The following is a 22854-nucleotide window of genomic DNA, read 5'->3' as shown; positions in this document are numbered from 1 at the left end:
GCACATTTACACCTGAATTTGACTGCTAGTCAGAGTTAATCCAGGAATATAACACGCAGATAAGAGACAGACTTGAAATTGAGTGATTTTTTTTTTTTAGTCACGTTACTATTTCAAAGAATTGAGTACTTCTTCCACCGAAACACACCAATGAGCGAATTTGAATGTCTATAACTTATTAGAAGTGAAACTCTTCCAGCTTCTACTCTCATAAGTCAAACCAACCGGGGGGGGTCACACGCTTGTTAACGTGCAAACTAGTGCAACATTTCACGGCGGCTAAAAAGGAAGAAGATATTTTTCTGAACGGTCAACGAGACCTCCGGGCTCGAAGGCAACAGCGGCGGCAACAACAACAACAACAACAACAACAACAACAACAACGGCAGCGACAAAAGAACGGCGACGACTAACGACGCCGGAGCTGCAGCGTCAACTGGCGCCGCCAGCCTCCGCGACAGAAGGTCGAGGAAACGCCGGCAGATGGTTGCGCTGCGAAAACACACAAGGTCTTTAAACACGTAAAAAAATAAATAAATAAATACAAATTTTTTTTTAAAAAAAAGACGTTTCAGATTCATCCGTCAGCCTCGTTGAAGACGGAGATTGTAAACAGAGGCGAGTGCCAACAGCGGCGCCGTCATGTGCGACAAATGGCGCCCTTTAATGAGCTCATGGGGGAAATCACCACGAGGTGGGACGATAACGGCGTACCGCACAGACGATCGGCACAATGCATCCGCAGCAACACGCATTCGCTCAAAACGTACTTGGGAAAAAAAAAAAAAAAAGAAAAGAAAAGAAAAAAGTACTTAAAAGTCACCAGACGCCACATTAACACAAACATCTTCAGTCCAAAGAGCAAAAAGAATTTTATTCTTTGCAGTGTTATAAATACATTTCATTATTATTATTATTATTATTATGATTATTATTATCTGTGACTGTTAATGACCTCATACATCTAACTTCACATAATCCACACTTCAATAAATATGTTCGTCCTACAGTATGTATAGCAGAAATCTGGTACGTGTTTTCGTTGGCCGTGTTTTTTTTTGTTTTTTTCCACAGCTGCCCACACTGCAGGTTCGTCACTCTCCTGTTTGCATGGGTGAAATGAATCTCAGTGTAAAAGGCCCAAAAAAAACAAAAAAACAAAAACAAACAAAAAAAGAAAAGGAAAAAAGAGCTGCAGGGTGAATATTTTGTCTTTATATTTCTTGGGTGTAACTTCCAGCCGTGCAAGAAACGCGATCCAAAATCTCATCGAGGAAACGAGTGTAAATTGTGAAATTTGGTGCCGTGCAATTACTCGTGATGTATTGAATTCCTCATGGCGGTCGGTCGTGTGTGTGTGTGTGTGTGTGCGTGTGTGTGTGTGTGTGTGTGTGTGCGTGTGTGTGTGTGTGTGTGCGTGTGTGTGCGTGCGTGCGTGTGCGTGCGTGTGTGTGTGTCTGTGTGTGTGTGTGCGTGTGTGTGTGTGTCTGTGTGTCTGTGTGCATGTGTGTGTCTGTGTGTGTGTGTGCGTGCCTGCGTGCGTGTGTGTCTGTGTGTGTGTGTGTGTGTGTGTGTCTGTGTGTGCATGTGTGTGTATGTGTGTGTGTGTCTGTGTGTGTGTGGTGTGTGTGTGTGTGTGTGTCTGTGTGTGTGTCTGTGTGTGTGTGTGTGTCTGTGTGTGTGTGTCTGTGTGCGTGCGTGTGCGTGTGTGTGTGTGTGTGTGTGCCTACGACGTAATAGCCATGCTAGAAATACGTCCGCTGGCTGAGCTGCTGAACTGAAAGAGGAGAAGTGGCGGCGCCCTCCCACCCCCCCTTTTTTTTCTTTTCTTTTCTTTTTTTTTTACTTTATTCGCTTTAATTCGAATTGGGCTCGTGGAGGCGGCGGGGCCGTCGACGGGCTTTCCCCACCGAGCGAACGCGCAAATAAATACGGTACCGAACGCGCCGACGCGTCCCGTCGTCCCTTTCTGTGCAAACGTGAAGAGCTCGAAGGGTTTCTGTGCAAATGTAGGAACGCGACACGCCGAGGACGCCGTGAAAAGAGAAAAGCTGATCGTACGGTTGGCAGACGAAAAGGTGAAGAGAAGCAAAATAGCTGCCCTCCAGAATCAGTAAGTTTATAAAAAATTAAATAGAATAAAATAATTTTTTTTTTTTTTTTTTAAAAAGCGGCCGTGTCCTCGTCCCGACCGGGGGAGGGGAGGTGTGTGGGGCGGGGGAGGGGGGAGGGGGGCACGCCGTTCATACATGATCCCACCGGGAGGGGAGGAAAAAAAATAAATAAATAAAAATGTACCGACCTTCTAGTATCATAATATTTTGTTCTGTTTCGGATCTGACCCCCCCCCCCCCCACCCCACCCCCCACCCCCACCCCTCCCCGCCCCGTCCTGCAGACGTCTTCCCACTCCAAAGAAAAAGGGCCGAGAACAGTCTTCCCGCAAGTCGGCCAGCAGGGGGGAGAGGTTGGGGGGGGGAGAGGGTGGGGGGGGGAGAGGGTGGGGGGGGGGAGGTCGTCCGTCTCGGGAGCTGCAGAGGAGTGACGGACACCTCGTTTCCCTGCTCACGAGGAGAAGGCTAAAAGGCAGTGTGATGTTTTTTTTGTTTTGTTTTTTTTTTTGGTGGGGAGGGGGGAGGCGGGGGAGGGGTTTGGACGGCCGGCTCCCTCCTCTCCCCCCACCCTCCCTCCCCCCCTCAGTTCTCCACGTTGACCCGGTGCGAGCGAGGCTTGACCCTCTGGTGCAGCCCGTAGTCCTGGCTGGCCGCTCGGCGCAGGGGGGCGGGGGAGTTGGTGAGGCACAGCGTCTGAGCCCTGACGGCCCGCGGCAGCGCCCGGCTGCAGCTGAGGGAGCGCCGGTCCTCGGCGCCCGGCGGCGGCTGGGCCTCGCACAGCTCCAGCAGGGACACGATCTGCTCTCTCAGCGACGAGGATTTGAACCTGCGACCCGCCAGGTAGAAAAAGGCTTCCACGAACGCCTGCAGTCCCATTCCTGGAGAAAAAAAAAAAAAAAAAAAAAAGCAGAAAAGGCGAGGTGGGACGCTCGTTAAACTCGTTCAAACTTGTTGCCGTGGCAGCCGAGGTAAAAAAATAAATAAATACATTTTTAAAAAAAACGAGCGAGACTGCGACGAACCGAGCAGAAAGTACGGCCCGAAGGTCCTCTGAGGTATTTTCTACTGTTTTCTATCCTCGACCGACGCAAAACCGAGGAACCCGCGGACGGAAAATAATAACCGACGTGCCGATTCTCGCCGGATCGCCGCGGCGACGGTGGGCGAGTCCTTCGCTGCGAAGGCCAAATGCAAGAAAAATCATTTCCGTCCTATTCTTTCATTTTGGCTTTTTTTTTTTTTTTTTAAAGTTTTGTCACCAACAAAACACCACAACAACAACAACAACAACAACAACAACAACAACAACAAAACGAATTTGAAAATGCAAACTTTTGTTGGCTGTTCTTGGCACCCCACAAATCCTCCACGCGCGCACACACACACACACACACACACACACACACACACACACACACACACACACACACACACACACACACACAGAGAGAGAGAGAAATAACAGAGCCTGACTTCAAGTCTCCCTGAATACGTATGAGCTCATTCTGAATTCAGCCCAACAACCTCCCCCTTCCATCCCGGTCCATGTGATACTCCATCCATCCGCTCCGCCTCGCAAACACACACACACACACACACACACACACACACACACACACACACACACACACACACACACACACACACACACACACACACTCCCCGCTCCCTCAAAAAGGTGCAACGTCTGAATAATTCATGTCCGACGGTCTCCTCGCCGTCACAACGTGATCTCGGCTCGTTTCAATTACGGGGCGGGGGCGGGGGGGGGGGGGGGCGCCGTGTCAGAGGGAATCTGACAAAAGAATGACAAGCAATTATCTCCGAGCGTTTTTATTTGCTCCCCGAGGCGTCGAGGACGCCGCCGTCCTCCCGCCGTCCTCCAGCATATTCTTTTTATTGATTTTTTTTTTTTGTTCTCCGTGAAGGTTTTGTTTTTGGTTTTGTGGGGTGTTTTTGGTTTTGTGGGGTGTTTTTGGTTTTGTGGGGTGTTTTTGGTTTCCCGTGCGTGTCTGCGTGCGTCACCTGCTTCTCTGGAGTCGGGCGTCGCTCCCGACCAACGACGTGTGATGTCGATGTAGAGGATGTCTACCGACGCCATGGTGAAGTTGCTGTTACTCAGCTTACAGGTCCTAAAAACAACAACAACAACAAAAACAAAAACAATAAAGAAATCTTACGTCTAAGGTTTTGAGACATCCCTTTTTTTCAGTCAAATATAATGTGTTATTTTTTTTTTTTTATCATGTATTGCAAATTATTATTTTTTTTTTATTAAAAGGAAACAACAAAAAGAGGAGGGTTCGGTGAGGGAGGGGGGGAAAGCAATGTCAGAAATGCTTCTGATCTCAGCACTTGTCAGTATCAGTGTTTGATTGACAGCTAGAGTGCCGGTGTTACACTGTAAGGCACCAAGGACAAAGTCAGCTAACCTGCGCTTAAAGCGTCCAAACATCATGTCGATATTGAAAATACATTTTTATCCAGTTTAAATTGCAGAACAGGACGCATCTTCGTGTTTGGAAAGAAAAAAAAAAAAAAAAAAAAAACAGCAGTAAAGTCAAATCAAGTTTATTTATGTCACCAAATCACAACACAGGTTATTTCAGGGCACTTGACACAGTAAAGTTCTTACAAACAGAACTTTATAACATTATACAGAGGAACCCAACAATTCAACAATTCCCACGTAAGACGGGAGGGAGAAAAAAAACAACAACACAAAACTCCCCTTTTAAAAAGGAAGAAAAACCTCCGACAGAACCGGGGTCAGAGGTCGGCGGCCATCTTCCTCGACCGGTTGGGGTTAAAGCTGCAGTGACGTAATGTCGTCGTTGTTCAAAGTGTCCGGATCAATGTGACCGTACACTTACGACGCTGCTCAAGATTTGATTGGCTGTATGGAAAGCTGACGGTATTCTCATGAAACGATTCAAAGTCGGCCATCGCGAACTCCAAAAGTATGAAATATAATTAACGCAACTTTTGGTGTTAAGCGGGTCATGTGATTTACAGAGCAGGTCATGTGATTTACAGAGCAGGTAACTGTACGGAAGCTGCACCAGACAAAGACATGTAGGTTTAATTAAGTTGGGTTTTTTTTTGGTATTATTTCTTGTTGAAATACCGGGCCAACGTAAAGAACGTGATTTTAAACACGAATCAATTAAAACTGGGAACAGAAGATTACGTTGGCGTTCCTATTGACATCTTGATGAACTGCTGAAGTAAATAACAGACTATCATTGTGAAACAGAAATTACATTACAGTCTGCGTGCAGAATGGAATCAGGTACCAAAGAGTATCAAACAATAATAAAAAATAAAAAAAAAAAGTGCTTATACCTTTAAGAAATAAATGCAGATTAGAAGACTGGGTGTGTTTTGTTTTTTTTGATCTGATGTTTTTATGAATTTTATTGACGGTTGCGTACTTAAATGTAGCCGTATTATTGTTACAATCATTGGTCACCGCACGTCTGAGCGTATTCGAAACGGCTCTCCGCCCTCGCGTCGCTCCGCGCCGCCGCCGGTTCAAACGGGACCCGGTGGAGCGAAAGAAATCAAACCGGTACCTGATGAAGGTTCTGAAGGCGGTGGGGCCGAGTCGCATGTTGCCCTTGACCCCGAGGAAGCGCACGAACAGCACGGCGATGCGCTCCACCAGCCGCAGGTAGTTGAACTGTTTGGTGTACTTGGGGTAGACCTGCTTCAGACACAGCGAGGGCAGGGCTCCCGTTTCGTCCGGGCCCCTCTCCTGGGACTCGGCCTCCATGGGGATCTCGTCCCCGTGTTCAACCCTCACCTGGGAGCTTCGGGGTGCGGAAAAACAAGACAGAAACCAAAGGGTGGGGGGGAGGGGGGACGACGAATTATTATACATTTTACAGCATTATATTTAAATGGCAGACTTTTTGAATGAGCAAACTGACTGGAGGATTTAAAGCAGCGGGTCGACAGACTGGAAATGACTGGGTTTTTTTGTTTTTTTTTAGCCTTTTAGAGCCCTGCGGAGCTTTTGTCAGCTGAGCTCCGGATCGCCCACCGCTGCAGGTAGATAAATGCACCAAAAAAAAAAAAGCCTTCCACTTAAATCTGCACTTACAGTCTGGCTTTGCAGGGGAAAAGGAAAAAAAAACATAATGCAGCGTGAAGGATAAATAACTCTCTTGTCATGCACGCAGCCTCCACCCGGCATCCGCTGTTACATCCCCGACGTTCACTTTCGGCAGTTAGAAGTTATATCTACATAAAAGAGATCTGTTTTCGCGTTAGTTGTAAGCAATGTCAGGCACGAGTGGTTACCGCCGCTTTATTTTCTGAAAATCTTTCATGTGACACTTCATTTTTATTTTAACTTTGCCCTCTGTCCTCTCTGTGATTCCCCAGATGGACGTGCGGCTTTCGAAAAAGAGAAATTTATGTAAACTTTTAAGTTTTGTGTGCGTCTGCCCTTGGGTCTGTGCGTGTGTGTGTGTGTGTGTGTGTGTGTGTGTGTGTGTGTGTGTGTGTGTGTGTGTATTGTGTGTGTACACACTGTGCTTGACTGACATCTCCCCCTCACTCTCAATTTAGCTTTGTTGCACCTGATAGGTCAGAACAAATTACACCTTTATCATTCTTATTAGTACACGGAGTCCCGGTGACCTCGAATAATTGCCATCATGGAGACCCGAGCAGAAGTCTGATCAGCCAGAGGAAAAAAACAAACAAACTAGTGAACGACTCCGGTTTCGGGTTTGCAGGGTGTGCAGCCTCAATGCACAACAGCTATCGCGCATGTGTGTGTGTGTGTGTGTGCGTGTGCGAAGACCACGCCTGCAAAACAAAAGGGTACCTTCACGTCAAGGGGTTACAGTATTGCTGACTTTTACGAGGCGGTTCCTCCCTCCATGAATTAGTAAGCAGTGTGAATGGCACCGAGAGGAGCGCTGCTGAATGTTTAATGGGATCAATCATCCCTCGGCAGCCAGAAGGACACCACCCACATCTATTTGGACGGGACGGGCTGCGCTAAAAAAAAAAAAAAAAACTAAAAAAAACCAGACACATCTCCGACGGAAGCTGACAGCCCTCGAAAGATATCGCAGGTGTTCAAAAGTGCCAGATTCAAAAGTCTCCTTTTTTTGTTCTGCCGAAAACGATTCTTGGAGCGAAAGGAATATCGAAACCAACCGACAGCGACGTCGCCCGTTGGTTTTGCGAGCGGCCGTTGCGAAGCCTCGAGTTCGGATTTTGGCCGTCGCCATTTTTAGCGGTTTGGAGCAGGAAGTGACCATATTTGGACGAGCTGGGGAGGAGCTAGCGGTGAATCTGACTCGATCTGATTGGAAACTACGTCCCGACAACTGGGAGCTGTCACCTGACTTCACTACAGGCCTGTCAATCAAACAGACACACACCACCTCCCCCCCCCAAAACACTGCATTTTGAGGCTTATTTTCTAATTAAATGTGGAATTATTGTGAGTCACATGTAAACTATTAAGAAAGAGCGACTTTAGCTAACAACACCGAATAAACTTAATTTCATAAAAGAAGTTGAATGGGAGTCTATGAAGCCAGCTTTTTTTGGAGCCGTCCCCCTAGTGGCACTCGGTGGTATTGCAGCTTAAGGTACTTCGGCATCGGCCTGATTTTTTTTTTAGACCCGGAAGCGACGTCCACTTTTATATACAGTCTATAATCAAAACGCACAGAAGAAACAAAACAATCCCTCCACCCCCAATTTTCTCAATTGTTTCGATCCACACACACAATCAGAATCCAAAAACCTTACGAGTTTTATTCAAAGCAGCTAAAAACACAAGAAAAAGTCTCGGCTTTTGAAAAAAAAAAAAAAAAAAAACCCGAACATAACTCGATCCACTTTTGTTTCTTTCTATGCAGACAATGCTTTTTGTATTCACGTCTCTTGAACCCCATTTCGGCTACGTGGTTCCTGTGAATATCAACTTTGTGTTCTCGCCCGCGCTCACCTCTCATAATGGCTCATAAATCACCCTCGGGGACATCATACACAGGATTAATGAGCTGGGCGCGAGCAGCACATGTCTGAGAGTCGCTGATACCATCACATGCTCCTTCTTATAAATCCCCATTTATCTTGTCTCCCCTTCTTTCCAAAATGCCACGTCCCCTCTCCGCCCCCATTGTTCTGCCACTTTGTATTTTGACTTATCTCTTTGCCATAAGCTCTCACTCTGTCTCCTTTAAATAGAAACGCAGTTCTTTACTCAGCTGTGTGTGTGTGTGTGTGTGTGTGTGTGTGCGCGCGTGTCGGGTCACTACCCGCGTTCGTTTGACTCCATCTTAACAAGTGAAACTCACACATGGGTGAATTTTACTCTCGACTCCGGGCTCTGACTGAATCCCATCCATCCCACGGCAGACCGACCGCCAGCAAACACAACACGGGTGTATTTTCCTGACCGACTCCGTGCAGTAAACAGATTACTTAGCCGCCCGTACAAATGTTGGGAACATTCTGTTTTAGCTCTGAAAGACTGCTTGTTAATAATTCGCAGAGTCAGCGGGAGTAAAAAAAAAAATGCACCTAACTCTATGAGTGAAGCTTAAAATAGAATACCAGTAAAAAAAAATTTAAAAAAAAAAGACTTTTTAAGACCAAATGGTTACTCGGTTCCTGTTTTCGTCAGATTTCAGTAACAGTAAATTTTGATCAGTTCCACCAAAAAAAGAAAATTCTCCCCCATGTTTTGAAGAGCGTTTCATTTGAATAATTGTTTGAGGCCTTCTTCTCTCTCCTTTGAATTATCACATCCCTAAATCTATCTTTGTGTCCAACATTATATATATATATAAATACATGTATATATAAAAAAAAAATAATAATTCAAACTAGGTCGGGGTAAAACAGTAAAATACGTCTAAAAAAAATATGATTCATGATAATAAATGAATATACACAATGTGTAATTTCATGTTAAAACAATTTCCGTGTAATGGAGAATCTTAACACTGAGCTACTGATACGTTTGTTGAAGAAAGAAGCAGGAAAGCTCTTCTTCCTCTGCTGCCCGATCGGGTGGCTTCATTTGAACGGGACTTAAAACACGAGTTGGCACCCAGCGTGTTTTCAAGAAGACGAACACGCGCGTCCCTGTGTACCGAACGCGCCTTCGCGCAGGTGTGGACGCACGAGCGGCACGGCGCGTGGAACTGAATGATTGATGACTTCATATTTCGCGCTCTCGTCGTCGGCTGATGATTACATTTTTCGGAGCACATCCAATCTAATGGCTAATTTAATAAACATTAGCGATAGCTAGGTGGCGTAATTAGCATATCCCGACCACTTAAGAGACTTAGTCGGATTTAGCAGAGAGCACACTTGCCTGCAATCACAACCCGACTTCAACGCTAAATCTTTTGTGTTTTTTGCAGCATGCTCAGCCGCAACAGGAGCATTACCGCAGTTAAAATTACCCTCTATATGAAAAAAAGAAAATGTTTTGGTGGTGATGGTAGGGGGAGTGGGGGAGGGGGGGGGGGGTATTTGTGATATGTATTCTAGGACAGCCACTGAATTAGTTTCACACTTAGATATTGGAGAGTGTAAGTCAATAGTGACTTTTTTTTCAACTGAAAATATTCGATATTTGAAGAATTGATTATAAAAAATAGCTGCGGCTTAATCTCCTGTCGATCAACTAATAGTTCAACTTTAAGAAAACGTGATGCGTAATCCCCTCCGACTTGGGGCCGGAGGTCTGAAGCCAACCCTAAAAAGTATGAGGGACATTAGATTAAAGGATTATGGGTCTGTAAAACAGCGCAGATAGGAATTAGTTCAAAGTGAACACCGTTTTTAAATGTGTATGCTGTTCTGTACTTCCTCCTCAGATAAGTAAAGAATGTGCTTCTGCTGAGTCTGGCGGCGTGAAAATATAGCAACGCAAGAGGAACCGAGATTAAATATATTACAGGCGGATTATATCATCATGTTACTGGCCGCGAATATAATAGTTAAGTGGGTATTATCCCTGAGAAGATATCCGTCTCACTGGCAGAACAAAGCAGATCAAATATCTGATGTGGAGAATAATCTGGGGAGGGGAAAAAAAAAAAAAAAAAAACGTGGAAGAAATGGAGAAGAAGGCCAGAAAACGGAGATGGAGGCAGAACAGAACGCTTAAATCCTCTCGTCGTGAAAGAAAAACACAAAACCCTAATGGTGGAGGAGATTTGCTGCCTGGCACCGCAGAGGGGCAGTCAGCCGGTAAAGATCGAGACAGTGGACGAGTAATGTGTGAATTTCCAGCACGGCTCAGCGGAATTTAATTTTTTTTGCCCCGTTTAACGAGCTTAGAGAGCCGTTGAGTGGCTCAGAGTGAGATATCACGTCCTTAAAAAGTGGACATGCAGACAGAGTGGAGGGATGTAACAACTTCAAACTGTGCGTGTGCGTGTGCGTGTGTTAATTACATTGTCGGTTTCTTGTGGCCGGGGTCCATAAGGCGCAGAGTGTCCCTGATCACACCCACTTTGACCTCCTCGTCCACGGGACTGGGGACGTATTCAAAAACTCCTGGTGCCACCTGAAGTAAATAAGTGCACTTGTTAGAACAAATGGGAATTCAAACTGCAAGCAGTGACGTGCGGGCCCACGTGGGCACGCTGCACGTCGGGGATCCAGCGGGTCGGGGGCCGCCGGGCAGCACGGGAGGGTCCGCATATTCCCGCTTGCAGTTTGACGGTTTTTTTTCTCGATCTCGTTCCTTATTGTTCTTTAAAAAAAAAAAAAAAATTGCCTTTTTTTTGGCAGCTTTAACACCTTCATAAACTCATGAAAGTTGGTGCCTGCCGCATGTTTCATGAGGTTTGGAGCATCGTTTAAACTTAAACATGAACTTCCTTAGCCGCGTCGCCCTGGCTATACTCTATACAAAAATGACTTTTGGGTCACTTTTTGGACGACGTGCTATCGTGTGACTTTTTTATTTGGATCACTTTTTGGAGTATGACCTTTTTTTCTGAAACGGGTAAAAGATTCGACTTCTACTTGGCCACGCCCACTCACGACTCCACCACAATACGAAAGCGTTCGCCGGGAGAGGACGCGTGTGCCAACTTTCACGGGTTTTTGAATATGGTAAAGCCTCCAAAAATGCAGTTGTTTACGGAGAACAATGATAACGCGGAAATAATAATTCCTTGAAGAACAGTAGGGCTTTCGCACCATCGGTGCTCGGGCCCGAATAGTAACGACAGCAACGAGGAAAATATTGACGTGGACATGAACTCTTACTTCCTGCTCGTGTTCTATCCTCATGCTGGGGTTGGAGTTGACCTCTAATAATACCGGCTTCAAGTTCTTCATCAGCAGGATGTCAAAACCTAATATCTGAGACACACACACACACAACATTAAGTACATAATAATGTAGATATACTTGAGAATAACGTAGATCACGAAACAAAAAGCTACTGCGTGAGTGTTTGTTCTCTGTGCTGCATTTATGATTTAAGTGGGCGTAGTAGCACCAGACATTAACCTAGTCCACTTTAATTGCTGCATTTCTGGACAACAAATGCTGAAAATTAATTAAAAAAAAAAAAAGAAAAACCTATTAGCATTTAGCATTTAGCATTTATGAACAGAGCCCACTTGAATGTCAGCGTGTTGAACTTTAACCTAACCTGAAGCACACTGTGTGTTTTTGACCCACTTCCTTTACAGTCTGTCTAAATCGTGAAAAGTCCCGCTGCTCACAATGTTCAGGAAATAGTCGCCTGGATTACTTCTGATACAGAAAAAAAACAACTTTAAATCGAATAATTATGAAGCAAGATCTTGTGTCAAAGTATACGTAGTGGCTTTTATATATATATATATATACATATACATATATGATTTGTAAGCAGATTTGTGGATACGGGAGGAGCAGGTGGGCCAATATTACGACACAAATGTTGTCGTTTCTGTTCTGAACGCGTCACCCGCCACTGAACACCCACCTGGAAGCACGTGGGTCCCGGCTTACCGGGCGGTATGTCGGCCTGATAGTACACTTTAAGTTCCGGCACCACGGCGATGACCGTCTTGATGACGAGGGCGATGATGTCCGACCACACCCTCTTGATGTCGACGCCTTTCGCCGCCAGCCGGTACAGCACGCTGGACAGCGTGCGCTTGCTGCCCGTGCTCTGGCTGTCCGAGTGGACGAAGTTGCCGCTGTGGACGTTGAGGGAGTAGTTGGTCAGGTGCATGAAGACGTGGCTCAGATTCTTCTGGCTCGGCTCCTGCACGATTCAGAAAGAGAAGGGCCGTTGAGTCGCGTGCGCGCCAACAGCTTCTCGTAAGTCTCCGAAGCATTAGCGAGCGCCGCCGTGGCTACCTGGTAGGGCTCGGTGCAAAAACGCGTCAGGCCTTCTTTGGCAATGTAGATCTCCAACGGCTCCAGGGACTTGATCAGCACGTAGAGGCGGATGTCGAACTTGAGCTTGTCGATGAGGAGCGGCTTTTGGATGTACTCCTGGACCACGGCCTGCTTGGCCTGTGAGCCCACCACGAGCTTCAGGTCGGCGGGGTCGCGGATGAGGTAGATGCCGTCCCCCTGAGAGCCCCCGTCCGGCTTGACAATGAAGGTGGGATTGACCGTGGCGTCGTTCTCCTTCACCATGCGAATCTGCAGCAGAAAGGATAACAGAGAAAGCTGACAGATGCTCGGGACAGATGCTTGTAGAAGGAAACAAAGCGGGTTGTTGATGCGATACCTGAAGAGGTGTTCGACACAGACGTGAATCAGCCATTTGATAACTTTATCATAAAACTAATACAGACTGAGTAAACAGTTGTTTCATTATTTTTTTGGGATTTGATTTTATACACTTTATTAATCCCCGAGGGGAAACTTCTTCACTACAGCAGGGGGGCTCTCAGGGGGGAGCTGCTGCAGCAGGCTGCCACTAGCGCGGCGCCAGGTAACCTGACCTGAGGTGCATGTTTTTGGATGATGGGAGGAAGCCGGAGAACCCGGAGAGAACCCATGCAAGCACAGGGAGAACATGCAAACTCCGCACAGAAAGGCCGAGGACCGGATTCGAACCCGGAACCTTTTTTGCTGTGAGGTGACAGTGCTAACCACTGCACCACCGTGCCGCCCTTACAAAACGAATACAATTCGTCATTAAAAAAAACGTTTTTTGTTCCATCTGAACTTCGAAATAAATGATTTAATTATAGCTCTTCCGTAGAGGAAATATGTGGAAGTAAATACTTTGACTTAACTTACGGCTGCACTGTATCTTTGTAAACCAGGAAGTGAGTCAAACTTTAGGTAATCTGATTTTGAATAAATCTTGCAATCATCTGCAAATTTCCCAAAGAAGAAGCACCCATTTTTCAATGTATTATTTTAGGTTGTTTGTCTTCCAAATTTTTCAAAACCGTGACAGGCTCAACGAGCCGACACTGCATGATGCAGCCGTATTCCAGGACAAGTGTTGTATTTCTGTTTCTGTCAGATTTCCTTCTTATGTAATGCTGTAATATGTAAATCAAAGTCATGGATTTTTTATTTTTTTATTCGTTTTTTGAGAAAGCAGCTTCATCTGCTGAAAAGTAAACTGGAATGAAAAAAAAGTGGTACTCTGGTGGCCCCTGCTGGACAAAACACACTTGATCTCTTAATCGGAGGTATTGAGCATCTACCCATTCAATTCCATGATCACCAATTCAGATCTTTAATTTGAAAAGATATTCCAATATTGTAACATTTTTCTAAAAGCTAAATGTATTTCTGCAATTTCACATGATGATCCGTCTGACTTGCACAAAAAGTACATGCCAATGCCAAAGTGCAAATCTTTAGCGACAGAGGCACAGTGAAGGCACCGGGAGACATCATCACTTTATCACTGACAAATTTGATTGACATTAAAAAGGAAGCAAGCAAAAAGAAATGTTACGACTTTGTTCAGTTATTCCTGTCTCCCACATCAACAGAGACATTGGTAGATTTTTTTTTTTTGTATTTATAAAAACCATTCTGGGACATCAGCGGTGGCCGAATTACATTTAGGTATTGTACATTAGGTACTATTGATACATCTGGTTGAATTCAACGTGATTGTACTTCTGTTAAATGGCTCCTTTAATTAGTTTTGTTTTACGTGTTGTCTGATTTTTGTATTTTCTCGTCTGCAACTTTCATATAGAAAGTTGAAAAAAACGTTCTGACCTCAGTTTCAGTTTCCATGAGTCAAATTAAAAGCAACTTCTTTGAATGTTCTCCCTTCATGAAAACTCTTGATTGCCATCGCAAATCTTTTGTCGTCCTTTTCGTTTGACTTGTATAATAGCCTATAAATATACACACAGTTTCTATATTTTCACTGCTTTATGAGCTCTGAAATAGAGAAGAGTTGTGATTTATTCCGAGTCCAGTACCACAACGCTTCTGTTATAAAGTTATGCAACTGTACCTGTGTGGAAAACTGCTGGTACTCTTGAGGCAGGATCCAGGAACGCGGATAGAAGTCGTATTCTTCTGGAAACAGCTCCTGCATCGTCCGCACCGCTCGGCTCAGGTTGATCTTCCTCAGCATTTCGATCATTCCTGCAGAGCGCAGAAGATCATTTCAGAGATCAAACTGAATGCGCTTGGAATCTATATTCCGATTAGTGGTAGTTAGTCGTTTTTTGCAGTGAGCTGAAAAAAACAACAACCCGGGTTTGATAATATCGAGAAGGAATTTCAATGCTGAAAAGGCAGGACGACACCACCTTGTAAAGCCATAATTCAATATGACCCGAGATAAGTGGAGGTCACAGGACTCCAGTGGCGTTTGCCTCTTGCATATGTATGACTCTCTGCGGTCTGTAAAAGCAACGGTTATTGCCACGGAGAAGAAAATGGTTTCAGGAAAGCTTGAACTCAATTCTGTTATGATGAAAGGTGAAACACCGTTCACCCACCTGATCCCTGAACCCGTTCTGAAAAGCCTTTCAGTTTAGTTTCTGATCAGCCGACAAACCCAAAAATCGGACTTTCCATCTGCAATTCAAAACGGTTCATTTATCTGTCAAGTTTGAATAATATTTCCACATCATTATTTTCGCCGATAGTTCCCGACATTGATCTATTTTAAGACGGCCTCAAATCTCTAGCCTGAATCTAACCGAGACTGGCAGGTTCGTCTAAGCTAAGGTAAATTTAAGCACCCTTTATGTCACCACTTCAAACCTGGTTGTGAATACTGAGAGACGTATGAAGCACTGCTCCCTCAAATAAAGCTATTTTTTCCCCTTACGGTCTGACAATCATCGGTGACGTGTCCTCCTACGTAGAGAGGCTCGTAGAAGAGGATGCGGCGAAATACCTGGGAACTTGTTGACCTGCCCCGAGACGATATTTTCATTGTCGTGGAAGGAAACGCCATGCCAGTAGATTTCACAGGCTGCTCGTCTCCCCAAAGGAAACTGATGGAAGAGAGAGAGAAGGAGCAGTGAACGGGGGGGAGGGGCGATCAAAGATGATAGGAGAATGATGAGGAAAAACCACAAAGATCAGAAAATCGCGCTCGTTTTGCATTTGGGAAGAAAAAAAAAAAAAGAAAAGGAGGATTTTCATTTGTTGGTGTTGACTCGGGACGCGAGGAGGTCGTTTGTCTCTCGGGTGATCCCGAAGAGCAGGGATAATCTTGCCTAAACATGGCAGCTAAGTGCGTGTCGCTGTTGGGATAAGCGGGGAAAGAGAAGGAAGAAGTGATACTATAAAAGGATTTGGCGAGGGAGAAAATCCTACTGGCACAAAGGCGTGGCTTTGGACCTCTACACTTCTTCTGCCCATACTCACACACTCCGAATCCCAAATTATCCACCGACTTGAGTCGAAAGGAGAGGTTATCCCGGTGCATGTATGTGCCAAACAAATAACCAAACACGCCGTCTTCATGTCTGGAAGAACAGTATTTATACCCCGAACTAACAGAGAAACCCCTAACGTACATTAAAAGACAGCTCCCTGTAGTACAGCTCTCAAATATGGAGTCACGTCTCAATTCTCTGGAGCCAAACTTGGCTGTGATGCAGCAACAATTAACTGGAAGAGAATACTTTCTATTTCAGAGTGAGGTTGATTTTTTTTTTTTTCTGAGCTTTTAAAGCACAAGTAAAGACATCGACCAATCACATCGTGTAAAAGTGGCACTCTCAAGTCTCAGATCCACTCCCCGTTCGCCTCGCAGCTTGTGGTCGAGAAATTTTAATTCAACAGCTCTTAGCGGGGTTCAAAACATTAACACGGGAGCCAAGAACAATTGTATCATGGAGTCGATCTTGGACTATATTACATCAGGAGGACGTCTGAAACGACTCAGAAAAGTCGGCGGCCTTGGCAATCGGGCACCCTGAACGGTACGCGACCCAACTGGTCGCCCCGGCAACACGATAAATCTGGAACGTCGCGTTAATGGGTCCTTAGGGGTTAGTTTACCGAGCCTTATTTATTTATGAAAAGACTTGGCCCAGTTTAAGCAAAACGTATCTTTTACTGACGCGAAAGCCTCCAGTAAACAGCATTTATCGTTCCAGATATCCAGGTTATCGTTTTCTCGAAACTAAGGAAGCCTCTCGCCGTCGGGAACTTTTAAACTCCATTCAGAAATAAAAGGCAGTGATATTCGTCTCATTCTCTGGTGTTTGTTATTCGGTCCCTCGGATTGGCATTCACTCTGCCACGAAGAGGACTATACTGGCCTATTGGATTAGAGGAGCTTAAAGCTAATTATTTCCCACCGTTAAAGAGCGTGCCGCACGCCGAGCGTCACTTGACAGCGGTCTCTCAGGCCGGAGAATACCACAGGATGGGCAGACGTAGCGAGCGCAATGTTTTCCCCAAAATGCCCTCTTAACTTTCCAAAATCGTACCGAGCCAAGTCCCGCTTAAATGCCGGGCGTATCACAACTCGGCTAAAAGGATTTGCCCCGATCACAGGTCACTCCGTGACTGACAACACGCACACCGAAGCAACTGGGGTCGCAACCCCTTCGAAGACGGCCGACGGCTACTTTCAAATTCGACACGCGATCCATACAGCGGCCTCGGCTTGGCTTCGCAGACCGAGCGCGGTGACGTACGGGCCGTCCCGTCTCCTTTTTCAAATGGCAGACTCGGAAAAGGGGTTCAAGTGTCGCCGCTCGGTCACCGGCGACACGTCCACCCGTCTCGTCGAATTACCGTTCGTTACTTCTCATGCATAATGGAGGGGGGAGCGCTGATAACGGCCGACGGCAGGTATTAATTGCATCGCGTTCAAAGTGACCAGATGGTGTTTATGGCTCCGAGTTAAAAAAAAAAACAAAAAAAAAGGACTGGATCAATTAGCCCTCCCATTAATGTTTCAAAGTTGCTGCTTCTCGCTCACAGCGACTTTCATCCACAACCGTCCTGTGTCGTTTTAGACACCTGAAGCGTGCGCTGTGGAACTGGAAGTTGTGGCCCAATTAATGGCGACCGCGTCGTCGTCTAAGGATAACAAGTCCTTAGGGTCTAAATTAAAGCTGCAACTGCCATTTTTTTTTTGTTTGTTTCTTGATTTATTAATCTGTGTGGTCAATGAAACATCTGAAAACAGTGTGGGGGGGGGGGGGAAACGCCTAATTTTCAAGTCTGTTGTTTGACTTCAATGTTTAACTAATTATCAAAAAAAAAGGTTATTGATCGTTTGCCTTCAGATTCACTTTCTAATCGCCACGGTTCAACTCGAAATCTGCAGCGACGGAAAAGGTAAGGAGGTCGAAATTAAGGTGAGAGAGCGACTCCAATTACAGATTACGATACAATACCAATTCAGAAAACACTTAATAATGTAAATGAGTGCGTGGTTTTGCAGAATATCATCAATAATTTTGTTTGCCCGTACGTGTATTTTTTTACAGAGGAACTTGACCTCTGCGTTTTACCCAATCGGAAGCAGTACGTGTGTACACACACACACACACACACACACACACATTAGGAGCAGTGAGCAGCCACAGCAGCAAGTTAGATCATTAATATGAATAGCGACGGCGCGTGAACTCACAACACTTGTGTAGACGCGCGTCCGCTGACAAGAAGGGTGACCCGACTCTTCCATCTTTAGCGGACATGGAGGTTAGTTTAAATTCATGCTCAATGACGGTTGAGTATTTTAATGGGCGGACAACATCACGACCACCTTCGGTGCTGCACGAACAGGCTCATTGTTTCGGCTTCATCCAAACTGTTCTCTTGATCATCTCGTTTTCTTAAAACCACGGCAACTCCAAACACTCCCACACGGATCGAAGACTCGGTTCCAACTTCTGAAAGCCAGGCGTTTTGTGAGTCACATTTTGCCAGAGATACTGCGTCTCGTGAAATTTCAGAGCTCCGGAGAGAGGAGGCCGGCTGCTGTAATTATTATCGGATTGAGTTTTAAACGGGCTCAACGGTCCGTTATTGTTTTCTTTATAAGCTGCTGCAGTTCAGATTCTATTTCCTTTTTACCAGCTGAACACACACAACCAGTAAAAAAAAAGATATCTCGGGTTGGAGTAAGTGCCGTGCCCTTGAAAACTACAGAAACCGTTGCGTCAAGAGACTGCTTAGAAGAGAAAGTGGAGGACATTAATCGTGCGAGTGTTCGGTTGTCTCCTGCAGCCTTCAAAAAGGAAATCTATGATCATTTCTAACATGTTATTATATTTGCAGATATAACGCTTGCTTACCAAGCGTCAGCCTTATGGATATTCTTTGGACATCGTTTTTTTTTTTTTCGCGCAACGGCTCCTCTCGTTCCGGTTCAACAACTAAAACGGTTGAAATACGTTGGAAAAGCAAGAAGAGGTCAACGGAGGTTCCCTGTTTTGGTACTTTAGTGGAATTAAACAAACAAAAACAGTCAACTGTAAGCTGGAGGACATTGAGACGGGAGGTTTTCATCCATGCACACTGGTGACCCACGCTGAAGTGAGACGATGATGTCAGGGGGTCCTCTCTGGATCACTGCTGCTCAGCTACACCAGCTATTCACGCGACTACTTTTGCACTATTTATAGGAATGAAAAATGGGACATGGGTAAATAAAAGCAAAGGCAAAATAGCAACAACAACAACAACAACAACAACAACAAAAACAGTAGAGAAACTCTTGGGCAGCTCACCTCTTTCCACTTGAGCTGCCTGATGCTTATCTTCAGCGCCTCCAACGACGTTTTGGCTTTGGAGGTGTCCACCGTCACTGGCCTTCTCTTCCTCGGGACTTTGAATCCGTCCTCACGGCGCGTTTCATGGATGTTCTTGGACGCGTGGATGGTTGCATAGTTGCCATTGTTCTCCAACTTGCCCTGCAGTATCTTCCCAGTCCCCTTGATGTGAAGCGTCCGCTCGTACCCGAGTCTGTTCAGGTGTCTCTCGCCGTGAGCGGAGACCGCGGACCCGTGCAGCGCCAGATCCGAGATGTGTTTACCGCAGATATTCTTGGCGTCTTTCCCGGGTTTGCCGCGATGTTTGCCCCTCGGTTTACCGGGGGTATCCGCGCCGGCGGCGGCTGCTGCTGCTATAGTGATGCCGGAGGGGTCCGGGGATAGAGAGGCGGCGGACGAAGGCACCGGCACCGACACCGGCACCGGCTCCTCAGCATCCACCGCTCCAGCCTTCGCTGCATCCTCGCCGAACGATTTCATCCGCTCGAGTTGAACCTCCACTTTGACATGACGATCATTCATTATTCGTGACGCCGCCGGGCAGGGCGCAGTGGGACCGCGGAGTGCGATAATCCGACGCCGGCAAGGTAACGGTGTTCAGAAACGGTGAAGTACGCATCGCTGGCTTCTTTTATTTCTTTTTCTTTTCTTTTTTTTTCTTTTTTTTTATAATAGGGTAAAAGCCATTTGTCTCAAAGTGAGGCCGTTATTTCAAACCGGAGTGAGTGAGCAGACCTGCGGAAATACGACCGAGCCCGCAGTATTTAACGTCGACATCTCCGGCTAAATAAGTAACGCGAGCTACCGCTGTTGGCTCGCCGGCTGGTTTCAATAGTTTTAAATGGGCGACTTGTCCCAGGCTGGCGGCGACTCGTCCCTCGTAGCCACCGCGGCTAAATTAGCTTCTCGAAAGGGAGCTAAAGCTGACGGTAGCCTGTCAAACTTCATTTAGATAACATACGGTCCTGAGCCGCTGGCAAAAAAAACAACAACAACAACAAAAAAAACCAACTACCGTTAAGTTGTCCCGTCCTTACCTCACCGGCCCCGCGGTACTCTTGGTCTCCAGTTATGTGGTGTTTATCGTCCTTGTGTTGTCAAGCAGCAGACGGCAGACCGGCCCGTCGCCCAGCCTCCATCTGGTTTGAACTCAGCTGATGCTGCTTTCTGGGTTCCTCGTAATACCCCCCGCTGCTTTCCTAAGGCGGGTTGTCCACGGGACTTATCGCCTGTAAATTATAAATAGAAACGGAGCACCGGATGATGTGCAACCGATTTTTCTTGCCAGATCGTAGCACTGAAATTCTGTAACGCGATGCTGGTACTGTTTGCCGGTTTCAACCGGTTTTCCCCTTTAGGGCTTAATATTTTCATATTTCCCGACAGCTCGTGAAGGCAACATAAGGATGCCATGTTGCCGTGATCTCCCTTCAGAAGCAAATAATTATTTAATGTCCACCAAATAGCTTACCGTAATTTCCCTTACTGAAAAATATTACCTTAAGTTACCTAGATTTCCTTTAATAGGTCGAAATGTTCATCAGCAAAGACGTTTTTTGTTTTTTTTTATCCAGAAAATAAATTTTCTAATTCGTACAAAGTGCTTTTTTAGAAGGCAAATAAGAAAGAAATCAAAAGAACACATTTTAGAAAAACAGAATATATATATATATATATATATATATATATATATATATATATATATATATATATAAAGTTGTGAGATCGGGAAAAGAAAGGCAGATCTTCTTTTTTTTTATTATTTCTTTTCATAATCTGTATTTATTTGCCGATATTGTGGTGATAATGATTTTCCAAAGACAGGAAAAGTGTATTGAAAAAGTCAAAAACAGTGGTCACATGTATGCTCAACATGACTTATTAAAAATAAACAGTACAAACACCACCGCAGGGAAAAAAAGAGTTCAGACACGTAGAGTATCTTCAGTCAGCAGAGTCCATCTGCTAAAGAAGACACATTAACCCCCAGTAAATCAAGACCGGCACCACCATCAACATCACCACATGGAAAGAGAGTTAAGACGCATCAAGAATCTTCAGAAGACCGTGTCTGTCCAACTGCTGAAGAAGAGACATTTCCCTCAAGTAAGCTACCGTCTGCATGGCCAGTACCAGAAATCCACCAAGATGTATGACTGTGTATACGCCCGCCGTCTGAGTGATTGTCCTTACCACAACAAACAGAAAGAAAGCTCTCCGGCTAGCGAGGAAATTGGGGGCCAGTCAGGAGCAGCACATGGCCTAAAAAAAAATATACAGATCTAGAGCTGCGAAAAGTCAAAGGCAGAGCCCGGATACTTGACGGTTCCTCTTCCATACAGACCCAAAGAAGGGCTAACTGTAAATCCGGTGCAGTGCTGTGAACTTCAGCCTCGTTCTGGCGGGTGGGGTAACATCACCTTCGAACCTACTTTGTAGCACAAGCAGGTAGCCAAGAGCAGAACACCTAGGACACTTTGGCAAGAAGCAAATCACCAAATCTGTCCTGCTGGAACAATCCTCAGTTGACTGATAAATCTGATCTGTTTTTCTAGCGTTCCACTTGGCACCTTTAGTCCAGGACGGGGGTTTTTCTTCCAGGTTTACCTGATCAAAGACTTAAATATATAGCGGATTATCTGGTTGATAGTGCTCACTGCGTAAGATGCTGTTGCCCCATTAAAAAAGAATCAGAGGAGGCTACCTCCTTGGCACGTTTGTGGTCTTTAAAGCAGACATCACCAAAGCTGGGAAGGAAGTGGTGTTCCACCAATTTATAAGAACTTCTTATAGGCTGGAAGGACAGGATTTACATATGAGAAATCCCCCCAGGTTTCATTTTTAGTACGGTAGGGCAGGCTAATAAGAGAGTCCACGCTCTGTTGAGCCTCGTATTTCTTTAATACTTGGTACTAATGACTTCATAAACTTCTTAACTAACTTAAGAGTCTTTAGCTTTCAGACTCCTCTTCGGTAGAACCTGTTCCCAATATGAGTTTGGGAGGCAGACACCTTCCCTACTTTTAAGATTAGGCTTAAAATCATTCCTTTTCCTGAGGTGACTCTGAGCCATCCCATAATTAAGGCTACTGGGGGACCTTTCGTGATGCACTGAGCTCCTCTCGTCTCGTCTCCTCTCCCTCGTTCAGGCTCTCAATGCATTTATATGCCACCATTACATCTCACTAACTCTATTCCTTCTCTCCTGTGAAGTTTCATACCGTTTGAGTTTTTTCTCTGCAGGTACTTCAGCTACTGGAGCTGCATGTTTTTCCTTTCCAGTGTCAGAGGTTGTCTTCCTGTTAGAAGGGAGTTTTTCCTTCTCACTATTGGAGGTTTCTTCTTGTTAAAAGACTTGCAGCTGTCGCTCATATGGCAATTCTTGAATTGTTGTGTTTCTCTCTATAATATTGTAAATCTCTGTTGAAAGGACTTTACCATGGTAAGTTCCCTGAGATAAATTGCGTTATGATCGGGCGATATATTAATAAAATTGAAACGAACCAAGAGTTTTTCTTTGTCTCCTGACTAGGGTGTCCTTTTCA

General features: G+C 45.4%; 1 protein-coding gene across 1 annotated transcript; it reads right to left on the bottom strand.

Annotated features, from left to right (window-relative positions):
• Positions 1 to 848: 848 nt before the first annotated feature.
• On the bottom strand, positions 849 to 20628 carry ttll11 (tubulin tyrosine ligase-like family, member 11). Its single transcript, XM_069168723.1, has 10 exons — positions 19268 to 20628; positions 15460 to 15559; positions 14563 to 14696; positions 12474 to 12764; positions 12094 to 12378; positions 11384 to 11479; positions 10561 to 10673; positions 5689 to 5925; positions 4139 to 4245; positions 849 to 2991 (listed from the first exon to the last, which is right to left on the bottom strand). The coding sequence occupies exons 1-10, from the start codon at positions 19829 to 19831 to the stop codon at positions 2696 to 2698; spliced, it is 2223 nt and encodes a 740-aa protein (XP_069024824.1). The 5' UTR covers positions 19832 to 20628; the 3' UTR covers positions 849 to 2695.
• Positions 20629 to 22854: the final 2226 nt, after the last annotated feature.

Source organism: Embiotoca jacksoni, unplaced genomic scaffold (assembly GCF_022577435.1).
Source record: "Embiotoca jacksoni isolate LCO1_2020_lvr unplaced genomic scaffold, fEmbJac1.0.p SCAF_10, whole genome shotgun sequence".
NCBI classification, from domain to species: Eukaryota; Metazoa; Chordata; class Actinopteri; family Embiotocidae; genus Embiotoca; species Embiotoca jacksoni.
Note: the sequence above shows the minus strand (reverse complement) of the source record. Positions and strands in the feature narration are given on the sequence as shown.